The 26,945-nt window shown below is 39.8% G+C and overlaps 1 protein-coding gene across 3 annotated transcripts in view; it reads right to left on the bottom strand.

The window, feature by feature from the left end:
* ARHGEF3 (Rho guanine nucleotide exchange factor 3) overlaps positions 1-26,945 on the bottom strand; it is a 321,423-nt gene that overhangs the window by 1,940 nt on the left and 292,538 nt on the right. For all 3 annotated transcript variants that reach the window (XM_063426886.1, XM_063426887.1, XM_063426888.1), the window contains 8 exons: positions 19,030-19,137; positions 14,700-14,870; positions 13,567-13,629; positions 12,483-12,579; positions 12,296-12,372; positions 7,171-7,428; positions 4,761-4,931; positions 571-757 (listed from right to left, as the gene is read on the bottom strand). In XM_063426886.1, coding sequence (XP_063282956.1) covers positions 571-757; positions 4,761-4,931; positions 7,171-7,428; positions 12,296-12,372; positions 12,483-12,579; positions 13,567-13,629; positions 14,700-14,870; positions 19,030-19,137 — 1,132 coding nt within the window. The remainder of the gene's footprint in view (positions 1-570; positions 758-4,760; positions 4,932-7,170; positions 7,429-12,295; positions 12,373-12,482; positions 12,580-13,566; positions 13,630-14,699; positions 14,871-19,029; positions 19,138-26,945) is intronic.

Here is a 26,945-nt window from a genome sequence, read left to right as displayed (position 1 = left end):
TTACGGAGGTTTAAAGGGGAACTGTCACTGCTCTGGAAACTACAGATTTTTTTATTATTATATTTTCCATGCAATGCTCTGTTTGCTTCTAAATGTACATTAAAGACTAAGCATTTAACAAATCAGTTGTGGCAGAGTCAGGGCATCTATTGCATTGGAGGAACAAACACTTTTTTTCTGTTGTTCGTCAACCTGATATGTTCGGGGAAAAAAAGAGCTTATTACAAAGAGTAACTATGAGCTAAGATGAATGTGTTCATTTCCAGGATACGCTAAATACAGAAGTGTGACTTTCATCATAAATTAATGTAATTCATTTCATTTTATTTTTAAGACCTCAAACACATTTTTTAAATACATGAGATAATTAAACATGCTATTAAAATACCGAGAATTGTCAGTTCCTCTTTAACCCCTTAAGGACACATGACATGTGTGACATGTCATGATTCCCTTTTATTCCAGAAGTTTGGTCCTTAAGGGGTTAACCGGTGATGTTAAAAATGATAGAAAGATATATAATTTTTGAGTGAACCGACTTGATATTGACATTAAATGTTTAATTCTTACTTCTCTCATTATTGCTGAAGGCACCGCGTAAAGATCCTGCCAGGCGCACCTCCCCATCTTGTAAGTCTTCTAGAATTAGATCTTTTACTGGGATGGGCTGCCGGTAGAGCTGATAGTAAAGCTTCTCATTTTGGGTTATTGTTCTTGTGATCACCAAGACATCTTGGAACAAGAAGACGTGAAATTTCTAGAAAAAAAATAAATTAAAATGTAACATAACTTTGATAATAAAAATACTGCACTTGGAGAAGTAACCAATGTGCGATCACACTGGCTAAAATAAAACAACAGCACATCAAACTGCTTTGCCCTTCCACTAATTATTTACATTTATAAATGTAAAATTATATTTTCAAGTAATAAATATATCTATTTACAAAAGATGTGCAGATTATTGAATAGCTTTTATTTGCTTATACTCCAATGGAGTGCAAAAAGCTAGTTGTCCTGCTTCTTCCCACAATGTTGAGAGTCACTAATGGAGCGAACATTACATATGAATTATGTTATATGTTCTAAATGTTGTGCTACAAAATACATTTCTTGGACTGTACCCATGACCGCGCAAGGAGACAAGTTTATTACTATAATTCTTTTAGCACCCCCCACCAAAAAAAAAAGGTACGGGAATTCACTATTTTTTTAATTCTTTATTTTTGTTGTGCATGTTGTTACATAGCATCGACATACGCCCCAACAGCGTGTTCATTGATGTATTTAAGTTATACAGTGGCGTGATGAGTTGCACATTTTTTATATAGTTATAACAATAACAAGCTTGGCTACGCAATGAAGTCGTTAGAACAAGGTGAAATAATCAACGCTTAACAGTGCTAGGTTAGGTACATCAGTTATGCTGCCATAGTAGTAAAATGGTATTATGATTAATACTATAAAGGTAACAGGCGTGTGTGATATGTGTGCTGCTTGCGCTGTACTTGTGCAGTATGTTGTGTCGTGAGAAGATAGTAACAGTGCAGTATTGTGCCTACAATGTGAGGTAACCGCTACACAAGCTAACGCAAATACAGACTTTTTTTAATCGTAAGTAACCAAACATAAAATTATGCTTTGCCGTTAATTAGCTGGGCAAATAACCTTTAAGAGCATTGTGCAGTGTGTCCTGCGTTACCATGGGGGTGTAGTCCACGTGTGGCCTGTGTTAGATTTATGAGAATTCATATCAGTCCAGGCTAAGATTACCCCAGTAAGACAGCATTGTAGGCTTTTCAGCCTATACCCATTGATGGTAGGTATATAATAAGTGAGTGAGTAGTTAGCTAAACTGGTACACTACCGCAATACCGTTGACCCCATGGCTATATTCCTTCAATCATATTAGAAATATATAGATTACCATAAGACACCCCTCGGTCGCCTCTTTAAAGTGAAGACTGTCCATGGGTTGAGCAGTGCGGCCCTATAGCCCGTGCATAGTATTACATGCAGACATATATAGGAAATGCATTTATCGAGTAAAAGGAAACCTTTCTCAAATGCCTACAGGTTTAAACCTTATGCTATACCAAGGCTCATGATGTATTTGCATGCTATGGTTGGTCTATTTCTAAACAGTAAGCTGTTTCTGCGCGGTGCGTTTCAAGGGCTAACATTGGTAGCCTAAAAGAAAAGAAAAATGTAAAACTGGAAAGAAAATAAAGTTGTTAACAGAGGTTCATGGGAGTTCATTTGGGGCATATGAGGCTGGGTTACAGCGAGTACTATGCCTGGTATTGAGTCCAAGTCCCTGCTGGATCAGCCGATGCCGTGTTGTGTGCCCCCTGCGTTGGTTGGTGCATTTGGCGCGATCTACATGGTGTGCGGAAGCCTGGCGTCCCTGGGTCTCTTAGGTGTGCGTTGGGCGGTGAGTCAGCTCTCCGGTTTGCAGGTGTGCTGTGAAGGGATGGATGCGAGCCTCGCTGGACGTCGACTCTTGGAGCTGGTGAGTAGCTTGTGTGGGAGGCGGCTTAGCAGTCTTGTTCTCTCGAGTGTGGGGGTCATTATGTTCGCCCATGCAGTATGGAGCCGCTTCCCGCCCTTGGGCTTGACAGCGTTTGCGGGGTCTAGTTGCCTTTCTGGGTGCTTGTAGTGGATGCCTGTAATGGCGCCTCCAGGTTACTGGACGGATCCATGTGGCCACTAATTTCACTGCCAGGTGGCGAGCCATTCCACGGTCGCTCAGCATTGACCAGAAGCTCGCACAGAGTCGGTCAAAGTTCCCCAAGGGGTTCCTGGTTGCTTGGACTTGCGTGCATCGCTGTTGGGGCTTTCGCTGCATGGCCATCTTGGCTGCTTCCCAGTGACCCGATAATTGCTGGTGCTGTGCTGGCTCAGTAGGACAGTCACCTCTGTGTTTTAGTCGTTGCGTCGTCAGGCTTTAGGTGCCTGGATATCCCTCTCCGGCAGGGGGGGGTAGGGGGGGAGGAAGTATGCCGGGGAGACCTCCAGGTGAGTCGCTGCAGTCCCTTACTTTGTCTGGGTAGGCCTCTGGTAGGTCTATCCCCAGGTAGGAGCCTCCGATGTCGGTCGGAATGCTTAACTCTTGGCTCTTCAGTGTAAGGTAACCCTTCTTCGGGTCGCCCCACCGTCGATTTGGCAAGCTTTTGCCCCGTTTTTGGCTAATTAAGAGCGTTTTTGCACGGAGCTCGTCTCCAGTGCGACCGCTCAGCATGGCCGATTAGCTCCGCCCTCTCAGCAATTCACTATTTTACTTTATTGTACAACAAGTAATGCAATATAATTTTACACGAATTAGTCACGACCATCTCCATACATATCAATCCGATACATTCCTTTTAAAATAGGGAAAATGCTAGATTCAATATCTGTCTTAATGTAAGGTGGGAGGTGGGTAAGACTTCAAAGCGAAGAACACACCTGCTAAGATAACAAAAACAGCTGGCACTAGAATCAGGCTTCAAGTATCACCTGCATTGTATACAAGCTGATTTTGCTATAGGTGTAATTTAACTCCAGTAACTTCTTAGAATTTAATCTTGACCAAAAACAAAAAAAACATTAAAATGCTCAATGGCTGTTGCCATATCCTTAAATCAGTTATGAAGACAGAACTCGAGCCGAGTGCTTAATGGAAATGATCACTTGCTAATGATAATGTAATCCACGCATACAACAAAATTAACTATGACAAAGCGTGGCAACTACAAAGCCAACGATCAAAGACCCTCACTTCTGGCAGATGTCAAATTGTTCCCTGTGTTGAAAGGTCATGGTTAGAGGGGGAACAAGGGAGGGAGTGCAATGCTTGATGCATGTTATCAAGAGAGAGATTCAGAAAGCCAGTGACCTGATCTGAAGTTGTCACATTAAAGAGACAGGGCTATACAATACAAGGCTCCTGTGACCTTTATCTTTTACTTTTATACCCAATATGAGGCGGATTGTGTGGAAGACACAGAACCACTGTGTTAATTGGTGTTATGACAAGTTTTTACAGCGTTCCGTTTAAATTAAAATATAACTTTTCTTTCTTTTTTTTTTAAATCACATTCTGAGAATGACACGTCAACTACAATGCTATGGTCAAAAAAAAAAATCACAGCAGTAAAAAGAAAAACGTATCACTTGTTTAACCTCTTAGGGACCAGGGCTGTTTTTAAATTTCTGTGGTGTTTGTGTTTAGCTGTAATTTTCCCTCTTACTCATTTACTGTACCCACGCATAATATATACAGTTTTTCTCGCCAATAAATGATCTTTCTAAAGATACCATTATCTTCATCACATCATATAATTTACTATAAAAAAAGTAAAAAAAAACACACACTTTTTCTAACTTTGACCCCCAAAATCTGTTACGCATTTACAACCGCCAGAAAACACCCGTGCTAAATAGTTTCAATATTTTGTCCTGAGTTTAGAAATACCCAATGTTAACATGTTCTTAGCTTTTTTTTGCTCTGCTACACTGCTGGGCGCCACAGGGGAGTGATCACCCGGCAGCCTGGCAGTCAGGAGAGGTATTGCTCACATTTGTCTTGGACGTATCCGGTACGACCGTTTTTTTGTGGGACGTACCTGTTAAGTCCACGGTCACAAAGGGGATAAAAGAACTACTAAAGTTGAAAATGATATTGCTCAGAAATGCATATTGAATAAAACTAACTGTACAGCACATCTGTTACATACAATGAATGTTATAAAATATTAAAATATAATTTGATTACTTACTGCCCCCCTATTGTTTTTCAGCTCTCCGTGGCAACAAAGTGCTCGTGAATGATCAATCAGAGGATCTTTTTGACATTCATCAAGGTAAATCAGCCTTTCCTTATAATAATGACATTCAGATTCCCCTGTTTTTATATTTATTTCAGCCACGATTCCTTGAACGATATTAATCTGTTGGAGAAGAACAGATACCACTTAAATATATTATACTTGCACTTATTTACATCAGCATACTGAATTAATCGAGGAAGAATTAAATATTGCAGTTTAATCATTATACAACTATAGCTGCATTCAGAGAACATGAGATAAGACAGATATTTAATGTACTTGACAATGTATTCTAGAAATTCCAAACTTTAAGAAATGCAAATAATACATGTATTAAGATAATCACACAAACAAGTGGCTTTTTTTTTCAATGGGAATATTTGAAAATTTTAAAGAGAATTGCAAAGTGTAGCTCAAACTGCTTGAACTGCAATAACAGATGAGCTGGGTAAAGTCTCCAGTTTACCTTAAAATTTGCAGTTCCGTGTGAAATGTTTATTAGATTGGTATATGTCCTTTCCAATCTTGCAAGGTTGTGTTAATAGATGTAAAATGAATATTTTGTGCATGAGTGTATGGAATGGATTCTTTGAGACCAAATAAAATATCTCTCTCCTTCTGTATACTCCTTTATCTCACTTAACCGACACATTATTCAATGTGAATTGTTGTGCTTTGCAAGGAATATCCAGTTTATATCCATTACAGGGATTTTGTCTGAAGCAAATAAATCCTCTGCTTGATATCATTGATAAACAATATAATTTGAACATCTTTTATTTCTAGGTAGTAGTTTATAAGTACCGTATATACTCGAGTATAAGTCGACCCGAATATAAGTTTTACCCGAAAAAAATGGGAAAACGTATTGGCTCGAGTATAAGACTAGGGTGGGAAATGCAGCAGCTACTGGTAAATTTCTAAATAAAATTATATCCCCCAAAAATTATATTAATTGAATATTTATTTACAATGTGTGTATGAATGCAGTGTGTGTGTGTGTGTGTATGTGATGCAGAGCCTTGGTGGGGGGTGGGCATTTTTATTTCATTTTTTTAATTATTATTTTAATTTTTAAAAAAATTATTATTTTTTTTACTATTATTAATATTTTATTTTATTATTTAAATTGTTATTTATTTTTATTCGTCCCCCCTCCCTGCTTGTTAGCTGGCCAGGGAGGGGGGCTCTCATTCCCTGGTGGTCCAGTGGATGGGCTGTGTTGGAGGGGGCTGGCAGGGAGCTGTTACTTTTACAGCAGCTCCTGTCAGCTCCCTTCTCTCTCCTCCGGTCCGGTCAGCTCCCCTGTCAGCTCCACTGCAAGTCACGCAGCCGCGCGGAGCGTTGCCACAGACCCCGCGGCTCTCGCAAGACTTGCAGTGGAGGAGAAGGGAGCTGACCGGACCGTTGGAGAGAGAAGGGAGCTGACAGGATCTGCTGTAAAGGTAAGTAACAGCTTCCTGCCAGCCCCCAACATGACCGCCGGGCTTGTAATGAGCCCTGCGGTCCTTGTCTGTATTATGGCAATGTAAGTTGCCATAATACAGACATTGACTCGAGTATAAGTCGAGTTGGGGTTTTTCAACACAAAAAATGTATATACGGTAATTAACATGCCTCCTATAAAGGGTGTTAGAATGTCTGTTCCTCCGTACTCAGTATGTTTAGAAATGGTTGTGGCTAGCCTAAAGTCTTTGTAAGGTTTGTCATTAATAATAATGGGCACTATTTGACTACAGCTGGTTTGTTTTATGCTGTAAATTTTACTTTAGAACCAATGTCAGGAAATTAAAGTTAAATAGCATTTGATATTATAGGTTATAAAGCATGGGTTGGCACACGTTTGAAATAACCAGGTGTTCAGTGCAGAGGTGACCAAAACCCAGCAGTAGATTTAAAATAAAGAAAGTGACAGGACACATGTCCTACATTCAGGCAGATTTATTGGATAAAGAGCAATCTAACAGAACCTAAAAAAAGCCTATTCCCCCTTCTTCCCTGCCCTGACGATCACCAATAGACCAAATTATTGAACTACTAATTGCCAACAATCCCTCATTGGACACAATTAGTTCATGTGGCAATTGCAAGCCCCTAAAATGGTTTCTCTAGTTGCTGGAAGGAAATGTGTTTTCTGTTTTCATTAATCTAACTGTCCTGCTGTGGGTTTGGATGTGTGGCTTCTAACACATGTGTAAAAAGAAGAAAATTACCCACATGCAAACGTCAGAAAAAAACTCTGACTTGCTCAGAAAATAGATGTCAAGAGATGCCTAGAATGTAGGAAGGACGGAGAGAACAGGTACTCTAGCGAAATGTATGAAAAACAAACTACTTTTTTTTTTTTTTTTTTACTTACTGCCTCCTCCAGATGCTGCTGGTCAGGGTGGTCATTTGGAGTGTGCCGCAATATTTCTTTCAGTAGCAAGTGATACTTCACAAGTCGACTTCTTGGGATGTCTAAGAAATTCCATAAGTCTAGTTTACGGCTAAATGGTGATTCTAAGCAGCGCTGTAGAAAGTCATGTACACGGTGATCCTGCTTTTTGTGATCTAGCAGGGCCTTGGCTGCCACCTGATTGCTGCAGTAGCTGTCATAGGAGTTTAAACAGGGTAACTGCAGGGAAAAGTACGAGAAATATATAACGTCATTACATAAGTAAATACAAGACCGAAACAAAGTTATCAGAGCAGAGAGAACAGTCTACATGTTGGGTTATCAGAAACAATTAAGTTATTCAAGATACTTTTAACACCATTCTACCTACTACATGTCTGCCTCTTGTGCGCAATCTATTTCCCAACATTCACCTGTCCTGACCTCCTGATTTAGAGCCACTGAGCATTTTGTACATTCGTTAATACTATTACACATGGTTTATAAATTCCAGTAGGTAGTTTTCCTACATCCCAATTGAAATGTTAGTGGTTTTGCACATAGGCTCCTATACTCCTGAAAGCAAAAGATCTTATAAATATTTATTTACATAGTGGATACTTAATGCAGACTTAAACAATATATCTTTGGGTTCACTTGTCCACAGTATCTACTTAGTGTAAACAATGTGCTTTGACATTAATAGCCAATTATTGCTAGCAGAATGGTAATTATATGTAGGTAAATTTCAAGTTAACCTACAATGCAATAGTCCTCATTCTGCCAATAAAGGAATGTTATGTCTAATTTATAAACTTCAATAAACCCTTTTAAATGTGATGAGGGTCAGGAAAATGAAAGAAACGTTCTTGCTGAAAATAGTCAAAGGGTTAGGCTTCTAGTTATTACAGACCCCTTTATCTTCCTTCAAACCAAGTGATAATGTTCTCTGACATGTTTCATCAGTGGCAGACTGTAAACACAATGTCACAAAGACTAAATCAAAGAGGGCTTTTACAACTCCCATCCACTAAGAGAGCTGTACAAAGCCAGACTGACAGTCTATTGAGTTCTAACAAATGAGTTAAAATAACTCGACACACGGCTCTGCCCGCATTCATGCTTTGTGCTAATCTCATCTTACGCTAAATGTGTCTTTAGCTGGTGTTTAGAAGGTGCAGAAGGGTTTGCAAAGACGGGCACCAAAAAGTGAGTCACATTGATGCTAATTACTCTAGATCACAACAACTTCAAAGAAATAATTGAATTATATGAATCTCAATTAATCGCGTCACCTGCATCTCATACTTTATAATTGCAGCCTGACATCGTGTAATGGAAGTTTTTGCTGCATAACGTATTTTGCATTTAATTCCACATTTTAAACTAAACGTCAGGAGATGTATTTATTAAACTGTAAATCATGCAGAATATAGCAGTATATGAAAATTTCTACAACATGACTGAGCTGGACAAGATTTATTTAAACTTCACTATGTTGGGTTGTTTGTTTGAACCCCCGGGTTATCTGTCTGGGTGAGTGCATGATACTAAACTTCACAGCCAATCATAATAAAAAAGCACTTTGACCAAACAGGTCCAAAGTAAAATTCTGAACTGCTTTAAGCTAAGTAACTCTTCTTAGACCATGTTCCAGCTCCAAATTACATCTTAAAAGGGACACTATAGTCACCAAAACAACTTGGTGATGAAGCAGTTTGATTGTATAGATAATGTCTCTGAAGTTTCACTGCCATTTAGGAGTTAAGTCACTTTTGTTTCTGTTGATGCAGCCCTAGCCACACCATCCCTTGCTGTGATTCCCACAGTTTGCCTGAATTTTTTAATTTTTTTCCCCATTTTCAATCAGATGTATCTTGCGTTAAAAATTGTTATCTTCTGCTCTGTAAATTTAGCTTTAATCACACAGAAGGCTCCTGCAGAGTTTCGAAGGCTATTAACCATGCAGGAGATAAGTTCTAAATTAAACCGAATTTTTAGAACTTACAGCTTAATGTAGTTGTTCTTGTGAGTATAATAACTCCCTTCAGGCATTTTCATGTAAACACTGCCTTTTCAGAGAACAGGCTTTGTTTACATTGCCTCTAGGGACACCTCCAAGTGGCCACTCCTCAGATGGCCACTGGGGAGAGGCTTCCTGGCTTAGGGCTGAACAGTAAGCAGCCTTGCCGTTCAGCGTCCCCACACTCTGCACTGATTCAATGCATCTCTATAAGGAGTTGCTGATTGGCAAAAACGGCTTTTGGCCCGTCCCCCTTGCCGATTTTAGCCAATCCAATGCTTTCCCCATGGGAAAGCATTGGATTGGCTAAAAATCAGCAATTTTGATGGTCACCAAGGGGGCGGGGCCAGTGCCGGCAGACCCGTGGAGAGCTGAAAATAAGGTGAGTTTTAACCCATTAGGAGGGGGCTAAGGGGGGGGGGGGGGGGAGAAGCCACCTATATGGTGGGTTTTCACTATAGGGTCAGGAATATATGTTTGTGTTCCTGACCCTATAGTGATCCTGCAAGGAAGTGTAATCATTAGATGACTCTTTACATTAAATGTTTAGGAAGGCTGTGTAAGTCACATACAGAGAGGTGAGGCTAAGGCTTTATAAACAAAGCAATTCAACACCTAAATGGCAAATAATTGAGCAGTGAGACTGCAGGGACATGATCTATACACTAAATCTACGTCATTATAGTGTCCCTTTAAATCATGTGATCAGTTAAAATATTTGTCAACAGAAATATATTCCTACCCATTTATTTCGATTAACAGTTAAAAAGTATTTGTCAACCTATGTCTGGCAACTCTGACTGATAAATTCTATCTCACAAATTCTCTTAAGAAATTCTCATTTCCTGTGAACGTATTCTAAAGCAAGATTACTGATAAAATTCCTAACTGCACCTGCCATTGACATGCTGATTAAACCAGCTTTAAGGAATGAATATTTAAGACTTCCTGGAATAAAGTTCTGTAAATTGCTTGTACTCGTTATAAAAGAACAAAAGGACTGACCAAGTATTGTGGAAATCCCAAGCTGCTAAAACCAGAATCTCTCACTTCTTGTTTCACAGCTTTAGTAGCATAGTGATTGACCTCTACTGACACATAAAGCTGGGAGGAGAAATGCAATAATTCCTTGCCTACTGTACATTGTAATTATTACAACTCATATGTACAAATAATTATTGGCATCCCTCGCTAAAATGACATGCCTTAGGCTACTGACTGCTGAGATCCTGCCCTTGTGTTTAATCAAAGAGTCGTATTTCAACGTCTGTGCAGGAACAATAAGTCATGGCTGGTCAATGGATCCAAAAAAAAAAAAAAAAAAGCCATGTGTAATTTTGCTGTACTTAAGATATTTTTAATGAGAGATTTTAACTTGCTGCCTCCGGCTGTGAAACGCAGCGGGCATTCATTTTTATTTTTTTATTTCTTCAAATTAAATTTTTGCGATTTTTGTCTTATATGTCAAACACCAGGGATACAGAAAAGGAAAAACGGCATTGGGCATTAATTTAAATCCCTCTTCTGTTCCCTGCACCGTTTGTAAAACATGCTTCTGATACACAGAAAATGAGCAGCCCCGTCAAGAAGTGGGAGTCAGCACAAGACACAGTAAATGTATAGTCAACTAAAATACACTGCTAGGCTGATAATGTGAATAAGGAAGCTTCAGTTATTTGATAATTACATTATCTAAGCATTGGTTAGTTGTTTACTGTGCTACTTTTTGTTTTAATGTAAATCTGTTTTATGCATTTATTACAAGATTCTATCAAATGCTGGTATTTGCTGCAAATAGCTAGTGGCCCATGATAATGTGTGCAGATTATTACAGAAAATGTGTCTTAAAAAGATACAAGTACATATGACATGCATGACTACATGGTTTAAAAGAGTTGTAAGTCTCCTCCTGCTGCACAATAACCTCTTTAGTTTAGATAATGAAAGCCTGATGGTCACTTATTAAATGGTAACATATATAATGTAAAAGACATTCACAAATCCCTAAACTTTCAATCCATGCATTAGCTTCAATACTGATAACAGGAAGTACAGATTGCAACAGTAATATGTCCCCCAGTCACAGAGAAAAAAAAATGCAGCATATGCAACATCAAATGCATTGATCTGTCCGATTGCAGGAACATATGAACTGTACATATTGTTTGATATGAACCACACATTAGTGAAGTGTGCGACGTCCACAGATTTACCTTCAACTGAAATGTTCCATAAGCCAGGTAATGTGAAAAACATTTACTTTAATTGCTTAGAATGTGTACAATATCCTTCTACGCAACTATTATATAAATGTCTCCAGTGTAAGACAAATACATTCTGTTTCCTGCATTGCATTCTTCAAACACAGATATGCCTTTTTCTTATTTTAACTAAATTATGCAAGTTAATAAAAATAAATGAATTCTATGGCACACCAGCTATCAAGAATCATAACCTATAATTGGCTTATCAATTACTGTAATCTGAAATATGTATGTTAGTACAGAGCGTCTGCAGCGTTCTCAAGCTGCAGGTTGATGTATGCACTACAGAGTAGCCTATGCATTTGTAGGCAATTAGAATAGACTTGCGTCTGTAGCTTGATATATGCTCTTATTAGTGGTAGCCTTTAGGGTCTGTATAGCCCGGGGGTGCCCAAAAGGTAGAGCTACAACTCTCATGATGCTTTGCATGCCTTTAGAATGGCAAGGCATCATGGAAGTTGTAGTCTTAAAACATCTGGGGATCTACCTTTTGGGCACGACTGGTATAGCCCAATAAATATAAAGTGATACATATATGTACTGAAAGACCAACAGCTGCAGTCTGGTGTATGTACTCACTGTATGAAGTGAATTGCTGTATAATTAACTCACTTTCTTGCATTCTATGGGTCTAGATTCAGCACAAGGTAATGGTATTACACACAATGATAAAAACTGATTTATATATGGATATAAAAAAGGTTCCCTTTATGAGTTGTTACTAAGACACTACAACAGTGGAGTTGGAAACACTCAATTTCAGTAACATTCTAACATTCTTAAAATGCAAGAAAAGTTAGTATACAAATTATTTTCTTACCCAGCCTACTAAGATGTGTCCAACATGCTCTGTCGAACCATCTGCTTTTCTGACTTCCCGGAGCCGTCGGAGGAGATCTGCAAGCGATAAGAGATTGCAAAAAAATGTTTATTACAACAAAACTACTTTTACTTTGAAATACCTGAATGAAAACAAACGGAAACGTGTCTCTGGGTGAATATTGTACCTTCGTGTAGAGGTATTAGTGAATCCAAAGTTCCGAATATTTGATTTAATTCCTGCTCTGTCATTATTGAGAGTTTCAGCATTGGGTCATGATATGCCTAAAAACAAACAAAACACATTCATTTAAATAAACTAGTCCTAACTAAACAGCATGGCTTTGCTTTACTTGGCTAACTGGCTGCCTGCAAGATGTACAATAAGATGATATGTAATTTTGTAGCTTGAAAATTGCAGCCTTGGAGATTTCTCAAATCATTTGCAGACAGACAATATACAGCCATTCATTTATTAACCTGTCACAAGACTGGGGCTTGTTCATTTATACTCTATGCCACCTCAAAAACAACTGTTTGGACAGATGCAGTTTAAGAGGACATTGGCTGCTTCTCAACATTAGAGTGTGTCTCTTGTCCAGACAGAATAGGTCGGTCTGTCTGTCTGTCTGAGGTCCATAATCTGTTCCTATGACAGGAGTAGCAATACAATTTAGTTGATTTCTTAATAAATGATTAAAGGGACACTGTAGGCAGTATGACCCTTTTAGCTCATTGAATTGTTTGTAGTGCCTGGAGTTCTCTGGTGCCATTCCTCCATTCAATGGTAAACAAATTTGAGCAGTGCAACACTAGATAGCGGTACCTGGCCTCTACTGAAGATATGAGTCAGACAGAGATTATTCACTTCCTTCTAGTCGTACTAATTCAAACAAGCAATGCGCTCTGTGATAGGCTGAAAGTTGTCAGCCTACTTTCTCAGCCAATCACAACTGTCTGTCGCAGCTAATGTTCCCTTATTAGCCCAAGCAGCATAAAGGTGATGGGCTGCTGGTTTAAAGTTGAATGGAAGGACAGTGCCAGGGGACTCCGGACCCTATAACTACTTCAATGAGATGAAGAAAATATAGTGCCTACAGTGTACCGTAATTATGTCACAAACCAGCTCATCGTTCCAGTGTAAACTACATGTCTTCTGCGCATTATTGAAAATAGTAAGTTTAGCAGCATGCATGTTATGTTTCTCTTATTTTGAAGCAGGAGTATAACCGGACATAAAGCAGATGGCTATTAATAATGTGATAGTTTTACCTTTTTTGCCAACTTCAAGTCTTCAATTAGGTCTTCTTCACCTTGTGATAGTTCAAATATAGCCTGCAATTAAATACACGCAAAAAATATAAACATGACTCAAAACAGAAATACATGCACTTGACTGGCATGCACCAGAGATGGAGATCAAGCAAGGGACCCCTACACATGTTTTAATGACACTGATGATGCAAAGGACAGGATCAATGCCCTGTAAATACCGAAAGTGATACGTATATAAATTAATACTTCTCAATCCTGCTTCTCAACTATCCACAAAATGAAAAATACTTTCTTCATACAACAGTACAAAAACAAGTATAAAAAATATTATATTCTTTAGTGGACTTGCCATGCAGGTTTATTTAATTTATTTAGTTATTTATTTTTGTGCATGCTGAACTAATTTATAACATATCATATTTATTGAATATGTTATGTCTATATTATTCGTAAAAATGAATAAAGATTTAAAAATAAGAACGTATGCAGAAGGCAGGGTAGATAAAAAAAATAAATAAAAAAAAAGAGTGCAAGTGTATATGGAGTGTAGACAACAGCTCAAATAGCCTGCCATTCGGTGGGTCCCCACACAGATCTCGAGCTAGTTTTAGCTCATCTCGAACTACAAAGAGAAACAGGCAATTTGCATATCAGACTAATCCCACCCAAGAGGGTGGTCCAGAACCAAAATGCAGGCTGGCTCTCTCTGCACGAGAGATACAGCAACTACAGAAAAACATTTTGGCCTTGTTAGGCCTCATCAGTGAGGTATAGCCAATACCCCTCTAAGCACCATGAGCAAGGGGTCCATGTCTGCATTACCCTTAAAACTCAGGGAGAGCAAAAAAAAAAAAAAAATCCCAAAATTTACTTAGCACCAATGTAACTTCATTGGGAAAAACAAAAAACAAAAAATACACCAATCATATATAGTAAGAGAGACATCTTTCTCACTGCTTTTAAAAATACAAAAAAAAAACAATCCTTTAAGCCTAATACATTCAAATTTTACTTCAGGAAGCTAGCACCAGACTCTTTATTTTCTAAATAACACACCTTTGTCAATGGAAAAAATAAAACCAAGCAAAACACAGGAGGCTACAATTTTTATAACAGAAACAGACACCAACCTCTTGGCGCTTGATTTCCTTGGAAGTGAGCACTTGATTGCCACAAACATCAAAGGTTTCACTCCATAGCTTGCTGTCCCTTCGTTTTGTGATTGCAGGGGGAGCATTCCTTGACCACGGTCGTGGGGTAAACAAATCTGGCCGACTCTCACTTCGGAAACTGATAGAGCGCTGTACATGGAAAATAAAAGCAGGTACGCAGATTAATATATTGAAAACCAGTATGACTATAGTACAAACTAAATTCTGGCACATATATATCGTCTTTAATACCTGGATATCTTTCTGTGCTCAGAAAAATACTAAAACACATCTAAACACATAGGGCAACAAAAGCAGAAATCATGCATTGTAATACGTGAAAGTTAGTATTAGCAGCTGTATTTTGTAGGTGTGGAATCATAATTCTCACTGCCCCCAAAAAGAAAAAAAAACATTCCAAAAACAGGCTTTAGATATAAGTTATCCAATATATCTAAAAATATGGATAGAGATATATGAATGCACGTATAATCTCGGAGAACATACAGAAGAGCTGCATGGTGTTCATAATCTTTCCAGTATACAAACTCCAAAAATAAAACGATCGATTATATTTTGTGTCTGATCTATTTTGAAGCTAGCATAAACCTCCATACTCTAAGGAGCATGATGGGATTTGTCCGACAGGCACGGGGGCTGAATACACTTATTTAATCACCATGTTCAACCTTTAAATCCATCTTTTTATGCTGTTGATCCCAAAAGGCTGCAGCATACAGTCATGGTTTTAACTGGAAACCGCTCTGAGATGAAGAGATGAGTAAGTCTGCCTCACACACATGTGTGTATACAGTGAAATAATACAGCAATAGTAACAGCTGCTTAATGATCCTTTGAGACCAGACTAGCCAAAACAGAACTTACTATGATACTCTAACATATAAAGTCTTTCATTTACTTGTTGTTCCCCTTGACCTCTGCAAAGCTGACTATTTGTATAAAAGGATAAAACTTTACTTCCTTAATGGTCGCTGGCAAGGTAAAAGGCTGCCAGACGGGGAATGTTGAGAGCTAATGTCTTTCTAAAAATGACTGCCTAGATTGGACAGAGGCCGCACTGGGGTTTGTCCCTCTGTAAATGCTGTTTTTTACCTCAACCTGCCAACTCTGACACAGAGAGTACATTGCAGACTAAAGAAAACAAACCACCACTATGTGTTTTAAAGCGACATCATCACCATTGGGGCAAGAATCTATTTGTTCTGTTTTTCTTGTTGCTCTTTTCCAACACATAGCAAAAGCCTTATGTCAAACATTAAAGTAAAACGAATAACAGCAAGATCAGTTGAAAAGTTTTTAGTTTCCACCTATGACCCAAACTAGACATTATTTCATTGTGTATAGTATGGGTCTTGTTTCATATGAAGTGACTTAAGCTTTTTAATTTACAGTAACGCATATCACATGTCAAAGGCCTCTCATTCAGACAGGGAGCAGCGTTAGTCAGACATTTAATCATCAAATTGTGCTAAATAAATGAGATATACTATACATATAGAAATGCTTTTTTTTTTTTTTCATGTCAAGGAAAATAGAATATTCTTTTAGTAAAAGTATTCATTCTTTAAGAGACTCTGATGAAGAAAAATGCCTAAAATTTGGCAGTTTTGTTAATGACAGATGTGCTTCTTTTAGAAGGGACTCTCATTTTCTGCCCACGCAAACTTTCCATCATATATTTGGGGTGGGGGATTTTGGAGAGCTGAGAACATCTCTATTGCTTTGTTTATTTTTTTTAATTAATGGACCACTATAGTCACCCAGACCACTTCACCCTTCAGGTGTAAACATATTACATTGCAGGGTTAATCCAGCCTCTAGTGGCTGTCTTCCTGACAGCCGCTAGAGGCGCTTCTGCAACGCTGAATGCGAAAATCGCATTCAGCGTGCAGAACGTCCATAGGAAAGCATTGAGAAATCTGGCCGCGCATGTGCATTCCACTCCACTCGGGAGCTGACATCGGAGGGGAGGAGAGGTCACCAGCGCCGAGGGAGCCCGGCCGGATGAAAGTAAATGAAGGTCCTAAGGGTTATTATAGTGTCAGGAAAATGAGTTTGTTTCCCTGACACTATAGTTATCGTTTAATGTTTAGTTGTTATCTATCTTCAAACAGGTACTGATAAATATATTAATATAAATAATATACTCAGTAGATTGTAGTTGCTGCAAAGACACTTTAGGGCTTGCCATCCAAATGAGTAGATAGTCAATTATCTGGGACAACCTAGACACCATAACCACTATTGCTTACTGAAGTGCTTATGGTGCCAAGATACCATCATTATTATTATTTTATTATTTATATAGCGCCAGCAAATTGCGTAGTGCTATACAATCATTCAAAGTAAGACATCTTGTCGTCTCTCTAGTCAATGATGATTAGAAATCATGAAATCCTTTCTTACAATAATTATATGCCAGTGTTTTGGTACTCTACAGCAGTGCTCCCCAACCTTTTTATCGCCGCGGACCGGTAAACGTTTGATAATTTTTCCGTGGCCCGCTTGTTTTGATTTAATAAGACAAAAAAAAAAGAGCACATATATTAAAAAAAACACACAGACACATACATAGTGAGAAAATCACAAACACAGTCACATAAAGACATAGACTCAAAATTGTTGGTTCAGGGTCCCACACATACTCAGACTGAATGTATATAGCATGTTCATGTGAGAGTTAATAAAAATGGGGGTACATATGAGGGTATGTGACAGACAGGATAGGTAGGTAGTGTTACACCAGCAGACTAATGCTGATGTAACACCACCTATACTCAGCAGCTTCTTTCCCAGTCACAGACTGGGGGAGTTTCTGTGGCTGGGAACTCAAGGCTGTATTTCAGTCTCCTACCTACCTTGTCCCAAGCTGCCTCTGCTTCCATGCAGTGCCCCTTCTCTCTGGTGCCCGATCACAAGTCTCCTCTGCCCTCTGTTATGGCGCCAGTAGTGTGTGCATGGGGGCAGTGTTTGTGGGGCAATGTGTGTAGTGTGTGCATGGGGGCAGTGTTTGTGGGGCAGGTGTGTAGTGTGTGTATGGGGGCAGTGTTTGTGGGGCAGGTGTGTATGAGGGGGCAGTGTTTGTGGGGCAGTGTGTGTAGTGTGTATGGGGGCAGTGTTTGTGGGGCAATGTGTGTAGTGTGTACATGGGGCAGTGTTTGTGGGGCAGTGTGTGTAGTGTGTGCATGGGGGCAGTGTTTGTGGGGCAGGTGTGTAGTGTGTTTATGGGGGCAGTGTTTGTGGGGCAGGTGTGTATGAGGGGGCAGTGTTTGTGGGGCAGTGTGTGTAGTGTGTATGGGGGCAGTGTTTGTGGGGCAATGTGTGTAGTGTGTACATGGGGCAGTGTTTGTGGGGCAGTGTGTGTAGTGTGTGCATGGGGGCAGTGTTTGTGGGGCAGTGTGTGTAGTGTGTGTATGGGGCAGTGTGTGTAGTGTGTGCATGGGGGCAGTGTTTGTGGGGCAATGTGTGTAGTGTGTGCATGGGGCAGTGTTTGTGGGGCAGTGTGTGTAGTGTGTGCATGGGGGCAGTGTTTGTGGGGCAGTGTGTGTAGTGTGTGTATGGGGCAGTGTGTGTAGTGTGTGCATGGGGGCAGTGTTTGTGGGGCAATGTGTGTAGTGTGTGTATGGGGGGTAAGGAGGGTAGGGAGGCTTTTTTATATATTTTTTATTTAATTAAATATAATATATTGATGTCCCCCCTCCCTTCTTACCTTTACTGGGAGGAGGGGGGACATTTCTTAGTCCCTGGTGGTCCGGTGGGGAATCCCTGGTGGTCCCAGCGGTGGTGAGATGAACTCTAGCCCAGTTACAGGGCTAGAGTTCACTCTCGCGAGATTTGGAGTGTTGCCGTGGTTACCGCGGCAACGCTCCAAATCTCGCGAGAGGAGGACCCGGAGGAGCTGCAGGTAAGAGCTCCCGGGTCCTCTCTCACTCCCTCCCCTGCCGGCTGTCAGCACAGTGCCTGCAGACCGGGGAGGGAGATCTCTGATCTCCCCTCCGGTCCGCAGGCACATTGCAGGGCTGGCACTTGGGCAATGCCAGCCCTGCACTAGCCGGCAGGCTCGCACACCCCTGGGCGGCCCGGTACCGTTTGATCCACGGACCGGTACCGGTCCGCGGCCCGGGGGTTGGGGAACACTGCTCTACAGGACTAATAAGTCCATTTACAAAGGTAAATTTCAGCCTGAATTTACAGACATGTTTTCTAGATAATTTTTCTGGCCTTTCCAACGTATATGATTTGAAAGCATGTGCATGCTACAATAAAGACACATTGCCCTTTTACTTACTTGGAGTGATTGGCTGAAGCGTTTTAGAGGCGTCGCCCTTACTGGCGGAAGGAGGTTTGCAAGTGACGTGACTCTGGACAGAGGTTTGACCCGCTTACTACTAGGTTCCTAGACAGAAAATGAAAAGTTACATGCCATTACCAAGTGAATGAATACATATATTATCACTATATACAGGCATAGGCAACCTTTGGCACTCTAGATGTTTTGGACTACACCTCCCATGATGCTTTGCCAGCATTATGGGTGTAAGAGTCTTATGGGGGCTGTAGTTCACAACATCTGGAGTTCCGAAGGTTGCCTATCCCTGCGTATATTATCAATAACCAACCAAAGGATGGCATAGGGTTGCATATTTTGGGCACTTATGCACTCTGATTTTTTTTTTTTTAAAGCTTTGAGTTTTCTACAGATTATACAGATGAAGTACAAACAACAGTAGGAAGACCTCACAGAAATTAAGGCTTTGAAACCACTCTTGTGCAATATGCGGCTAGGGGGGTAATTTCCTCAGACCTCCAGTTACTGCGTGGGCATCGACAGAGTCACGTTCCTCTGTCGGCCTATGTTCCCAGAATGCAGCCGTCTCCCTCTGCTCCCCATCTCTTCGAGTTAAGTAGTCTAGCCAGAGCAGCCATTGCTCCATGAGCTGCAACCCCACGCCCGCATCAATCAGATTTTTTGGGGATCCCAGCTGTGATTAAGTAACTGATTTAACACCGGGAGCATGTGAATTCCATTTAACCTTGCCTAACAGAATGCAGAATTCACAAGTGTCTCAAAACAACACATGGCAAGCTTAGGTCGACAGAACATTATGTCATGGAGTCACCAACAGCTGAAGTGGAAAAATCAGGCTACTAATGCAAATTGTCTGTGCTGATCAATGCCTAGTTAAGTTACCACTCATGCCTCACGGAGGTTTGATGTGTAAACTATAAAACAAGACACCCAATTTGCTGACTTGGAACTTTTCATATTTTTCTAGATTAGCATATTTTGTGCAGTGGCACATTCTTAATCAACGTCTTTCCTAAAACAAGGTAATGTCAATGTTTATTAAGCCCTTAATCTGGTCCTTTGTTTCATCCTTATGTAAAGCATATTTGGACTGTAATTAAAATGGCACAACAACACACATTTACAAAACATACTGTGGTAAACAATTATAAATTGGTTATTTACAAAACACTGCCATTGTATCGTTGTCTCTCTGCAAGACGCCCCTTGTATCTCCTACAATTTCTACCCATCGCCCAGTTTCCCCAGACCAGGCAGAAGAAAGCTCTGCCGCGTCTTGCACCACCTATTGTTTCCCAGCTGACGCAGTCTGCATTTTATCTTCAAAGGAGCCTCATGTTTGCTGGCCCATTTCCTTTACAAGTGACTTCCCTTGAGTCAGTATAACTAATAATTTTTTTACCATTGACCCATGAAAAAAAACGGGCTCCTTGGGATTTCATGCCAGTCATTGTTTTATTGTCTCTGTTCCTCCATGCCTGATAAAGTAATAGACATGTATGTACGTAGTGGGGAATCGCGATGCAGCCTAGAACAAAATCTAACCCCATTAAACCCCCCAGTAACGACAGGCCACTTAGTATGGATGAAACAGGCCACAGCATTTATTATCACAACTAAATTACTGCATAACACATCCATAACTTTATTTATTAAATCTCTTCTTTTCTGTAACCAAAACATTAGACATAAATAAGCATAAATTAACATATATACATATATAACTCCACCCATAGTGTTATACAGTGACCCAACCGTCCTTGCCAATAAAAACATGGAGTGGTTCCTAATCACCACTCCCTCGTCATAAAAAATCCTTCCAATGCCTGCCATCAGCCGACCTTATCCACGCTCGATGGGCACGAGACCTCAGGCAACCTAAAGTTTAACCTTTGGAGCAGGGGAGGTTTGAGACCTTAAAAACTTGTTCATCTCATTCCATATACTTAAACGTAACCTCAAACTCAATTGGCAAGGACATCCCCCGGCTAGCTGCGACGAAATATACTATAGGGTGGGCGGGAGGGAAGCTGTTTGCTGGCCCGAATCCCAAGTGGCACTGAGGTAAGACCTCCCCCACACTGTCTTACACAGAACATAATCACACCCACAGACTCTTTCCAACCAATCCCATGCATCTGTCCCCACACTCCTACATGTGCCCTTGTCCGCTTAGCTGCGCTATCTCCCCAGGGCCTAACTGATGATGATGATGCTCTACAAAAAAGGCTCAAACCTAGATATGGGAGAAAGCAATGAACCCCTTAAAGCTAGACTAGTTACCGGGACAAAATGCAATAGCCTCCAACCTGTACTGTGTTCCTGGCATATGATGACTTTTAGCCATTATATTTATCGTAATTGTAATAAACGTACAATTTAAAGCTGCAAAATATGTGTGCGTTTCAGTAATAACCTAACACGAAAACTTTAAAATCTTAATCTATTTTTGGACACTTTATTTAACCACCTTACTGTAGATATTTTGTATTTACATTTGTTTAAAATCAAAAGTTGTGCAGTATTACATTTCACAAGACCTAAAAGTTAGACATTGTATAAACTATTCATAGACAAACCGTAGGATTTCCAATCGGAACTCCAAAGGGCCAAAAGCAAGTAATTTAACTAAACCAGGTCTATGAGATAAGATTTAATTTGAATTAAACACAAGACTTTGTTACAGTCTCTAAATCATTTCATCAAAACTTTCATCACTCGGTGTGTAAAAAGCTGTGACTGTCTGAGACTGGGCAGTGCACACAATTTACATAAAAATGTTTAGTTATTTACTAATGTGGATTTTAAATTTCAGGCTAACATAAAGGGACTGGAAGCAAAACTTGGCTTTGCTGTGCATGCTGCGCATTAGGTCCTCAGTGCTCCTCTATATTAAGATAAAATGCTATGTGGCAGTTGCATATCATAAAGAAGAAAAGCCATGTTTAAATTAGCAGGCATTTCTGTGTGAAACCTAGCATCTTGTGAACACTATCTTCTGGTGTTGCTGTATGCATGACTATTAAAAGCAAGATTGGATCTTAAAATTAACTTCACTAGTTTATTAAAAAACATATGTTGGTTCCCTTGTGATTTAATTTCTCCAGGACCACAAAGCCATGTGACATGCATTTAGTTATATGTCCCAACATTACTTTTAAAAGAGAGGGCTAGAATGAAGAGTTCTCACACTCTCGATACAAAGTAACATATTATATTTAAATACCACAAATTGCTATGGCAACGCATGTAAATGTTTGGATGAGATTCTGGGATTGTCCATTCAAGTCAGTATCGAGTTACGAAATCTAAATGTTTCCTTACATGGGGGTGATAAGACAAAACAAAAACAAATACTGTAAAATAATGTTGAAAACAAAACTTGTAACTCACTCGGAGTCATGTCTGAGACTGAAACAAGCTCTGCTATTTTTATCTAAATGTTTGCAAGTTGTTTTTTCAGATGGAGAATAGCAGATTACATTGGCTAACTGGCTTTTATCACCGTTACAATCTCAGTTCCTATGTTTAAATGTTAAAGGGGAAACCTTTGTTTGAACACAGCAAGCAATGCTCCTAGGAATTTGATACCAATGTTTAAACAAAATTGGGATTACTAGTTTGTCACACTCTTATGGATTCTGCAACACAATATATATTTCCAGAATGCCCCTTGAAATAACCATTTTCTGCTTTACCATAAAATAGTGTGTTACCAAAACTCAAAAAGTACACAATACATTTCGCTGATATTTTAAAGGGACTCTATTGGCACCCAGACCACTTCATGTCAATCTAGTAGGTCTGTGTGCCATGCCCCTCGGGTTTTAACCCGGCAACTAAAAACATTGCTGTTCCACAGGTATGACCACGTTTACATGCTTCTAGTGGCAGTCACTTTGAAAGCCACTAGAGGTGCTTCCGCAGAAATATCCAAGTAAATGTCTGCGATTGTCTCATAGAGCACTGACAAACTATATTGCCTGGTCTCTTCCATGCAGAAGAAAAAACACTTTGATCCAACAATAGGTATAAATAAATACATTTATTCAATTAAAGTAACCATACAGCCAGGACATATGGGGGGCAGGGGGAGTAGAAAAACGAACCACTGATGTGTTCCGTGCTCATTGGTACATCAGTATCCTGATGAAGTGCCAGTGAGGTGCGAAACATGTCAGTGATGATTGTTATGCTGTCCCCTGGCTATATGTTTACTTTACTTGAATAAAGGTACTTATTCTTATTGTTGGATCAATGCGTTTTTTTTTTTGTTTTTTTTTTCTTCTACATGTTAGAGACCTGGCAATCCAGTTTTTCAATGCTTCCTGCAGAAACAGTATCTGACTCTTCTACATACAGGTGTATTTTGATGTGCCTTACACATATAGTTTTTGCTATTTTATTTTTAGTTGTTTATAGTGCTTTTTATTTTCTCAGGTTTCACAGGGACCATGTGATTGGCAGAGCACAATGTTTTGCCATGCATGCGCACTAACCTCCCAATGCATGCCAGCATTGAGAAGAGGGCTGAAAGGTAAGTAAAACTAACTTCGAGGGCTCACATGTTGTGGGGGGGGGCGTGATAAAAATACTTAAAAAAAAAAAAAAAAAAAGCAGTTTAGATAAAAACTATAGCAATAGTTTGCTTTAATCATTCCTTTGCCATGTGCACATGCTTCACCCTCTGGCTCACTAAGGCTCACTGTAAGCCTGGCCAAGCTGCAGGTTAATTTGATTTTCTACTTGCAAACAGAATGTCAAATTCCTGAAAGTGTCAAAGTTACAAGGGTGTAAATTAGTTGTGCAAATACGCAAGATTACTTACAAAAGATCTGCTAATGTATTGCCAGATCAGATTGCAAACACACTCTGCAATGTGTTCCTTACTGTGAGGGGATGGAAATAGCCCAGTATAAAGAGCTTTTTAAATGCAGACAAAACACAAGGCCATTTTACTGTACAAACGATGGCGTTAGCACACAGACATCTGCCACAAAACACACAGTTCTCTATGTGGACAGGAAACGTATTTGGATGACTGAATATACAGCGTTTTGTTAAGAATGAGAACATAGGCAGGCAGAGTTAAAAACTATAAAATGACCAAGAAAATTGGAACTTCGGCCCCAAAAAAGCTTTACAGTAACTGTAGCCAAGGTGGTGAATTCTTCCAGATCAGTTATTTTGGCCCCAAATAGTCAATTCTTGCTAATACACAGTTTAGGGAATATAAGTTTACTAAGAGTTCTTCAGTAATAAAATATTAAGGACCCATAGGGTTTATTTACTAAGCAGATTTCAATATTTGTGAACTCTTAAAGGTAAACACAGTAGTTTAAATAACTCCTTTACGTTAAACATACAGCTTTTTATAGTCTACTACCTACACACCAAAATGCAAACGTTAATATATTGTGTTTTTTCCTTTTTCACTCCGTGATTGCAAACTATTGGCGCTACAGCTGTTTTGAGCTACATTCCCTTGTTAAGAAACACTACTTAATTTTATATAAAACACAAAAAACAGCAGCGTCACTGGCTGTCTAATGTCAATTCTGTGCATATTTTTATGCACAGAATGTCATTCATTGGTTGAGAGCAATCAGCATACGCTGTCAGCCAATGGATGAGTGGCAGGATTGGCATCTGGCTTCTACAGCTTTGCAGGAACCAGGCAGGAAAGGAGACCAAGTACCTGCAAGACCCAGGTAAGAGGTAAACGTTTTTTTAAAACGGTTTGCTCCATACAGAGGAATGGCTATATGGTACTCCTGGCATCATAACTACTCTGCGCTGTAGTGGTTATTATGATGCTTTTGTAAAAAAAAAAAATTTAAAGGGACACTATAGTCAACAGGACCACTACAGTTTAATGTAGTGTTTCTGGTGTCTATAGCCTGTCCTTCCAGCCTTAGCACTGTAAACACTGTAAATCACTCAGACGGCCACTAGAGGTGCTTCCTGTGTCAGTGCTGTACAGTGTGCAGCAATGGCATTCAGCATCTCCACGCTTGGCATAGAGTTGCTGAATGTTCCCCATAGAGGTACATTGATTCAATGCATCTCTGAGGAGATGCTGATCGGCACAGCGCTGCATTTTGCCACGCAATCACAATAATCTCTCAATCAAAATTGATGATCTCAAGCATGGAAGAGGAACCAGGTGGGACTAGCCGTGGCAGGACCGGAGAGAGAGGCCAGGGACCTAAAGCTGCATTCCAGCACTATAGTGTCAGAAGTACTTGTTTGTATTCCTGACACTATAGAGCTCCTTTAAGTACTGTGTTTATCCTATAAACATACCAGAAGTCACTGTTTATAGTGCACTTTAAGAAGGGGGGGGGGGCAGTTCATTGTGCCATGGCACACTGGTTGAAAACACTGCTCTGGAGTAATGTCATAGCTAACAGTGAATCAAATACTTCTCTGAGGCTATGAGCATTTGACCCAGAGTCCTTAATGGGCTTGTGTAAAAGGAATACCCTGACATTATTAGCTACAATCAGGCTGTCACATTGAGTTAAATCATTTTCTAATTGTATTGATTAATTCTCTATTCAGTTTCCCTATACAAGCCCACCCACATGCTTCTAATTAACACACTCTGTTGGAGAACTCTCCAATGAAAGTCAAGTTTCATTGGGTTTTCTAAAGAAGAAAAAAAAAAAAAAAAGGGTAAACTCTCCAATGCACTTCTATTATCCTAAGAAGGAGAGAGGCAGTGACCTGAATTGTATGGCTCTGTCCAGGTGCAGTACAATGGGTTGACTTTTTGCTTAAGGCCCTCTAAGTCACTCTTTAAGCTATCCAGGCCACAAACTGTTTGTGGACCTGAAAGTGCTGAAATTGGAAACGGACCAATTAAATCAGATAAATCTATAACCCAAATACCCATATGATTGAGTACCTGCCATGCCAATTTTTTTTTTATATATCTGCTGTTTGAAACACAAACCCGCACTGTAACTGTTAATGAGTGGGGTTGTGTGCGCGTATTGAACTTTGTAATAGCTGCAGGGTGTGTGCAAAATAACCTTACCCACTCAACATATTTTAATTCAATTAAAGAATACAAGTCTATTGGTGGGAAAAACTAGACCAGTTAGAACCAGCATTGTATCAACAGCCTGTTTTTTGCAGATATGACCTAGATAAGGACACACAGAAAAACCACATAGGATGAATAAAGAGGCCAAATAGTCTGTTTATGAATCAAAGGCAAGAAAAATCCCCAAAAGTGCAAAGTAAATTTAGTTGTAAAGGAAAACAATATATGGCAAAATATAGAACACACACATAGACAAACTGCTTTATTGAAGAGGAATAGTGATGTCCCGAACAGTTCGGTCCGCCCCCTATCCGTCATCATTGAGTAAACTTTGACCCTGTACCTCACAGTAAGCAGACACATTCCAGCCAATCAGCAGCAGACCCTCCCTCCCAGACACTCCCACCTCCAAGACGAATAGGGGGCGGAACGAACATCGCGCATGTTCGCGACCGCGAACACGCTATGTCCGCCGGCGAACGGTTCCTGGCGAACTGTTCGGGACATCACTAAAGAGGAACTGTGGCTGCAATTTGATGCTCAGCAAAAAGTTGAGATAGACAACTCGCTTAATAGTTGTTTATTATCACTGATATACACCCAAAATAATAACTTTGGGACTGCTGTGACCCATTCTTAATAACATGTGTATGCTGTGTACAGAAGGCCTGTTCCGAATGCCAATAAACTTGTACTATTTTTGAACAAGTGTGGAACACGTTAACAAATATTTCTAGAAGTGTCTGTATGCTTTAAATTACAATGTAGGTCTATCTAACATACAATATGGTAGACTTTGGTAAAATACAAAATAAATCCTTATCCGCTTTGGTCTTTTACAGAC

Source organism: Pelobates fuscus, chromosome 7, assembly GCF_036172605.1.
Source record: "Pelobates fuscus isolate aPelFus1 chromosome 7, aPelFus1.pri, whole genome shotgun sequence".
Taxonomy (NCBI): domain Eukaryota; kingdom Metazoa; phylum Chordata; class Amphibia; order Anura; family Pelobatidae; genus Pelobates; species Pelobates fuscus.
The sequence above is the reverse complement of the archived record's forward strand: the minus strand, read 5'-3'. Positions and strand labels throughout refer to the sequence as shown.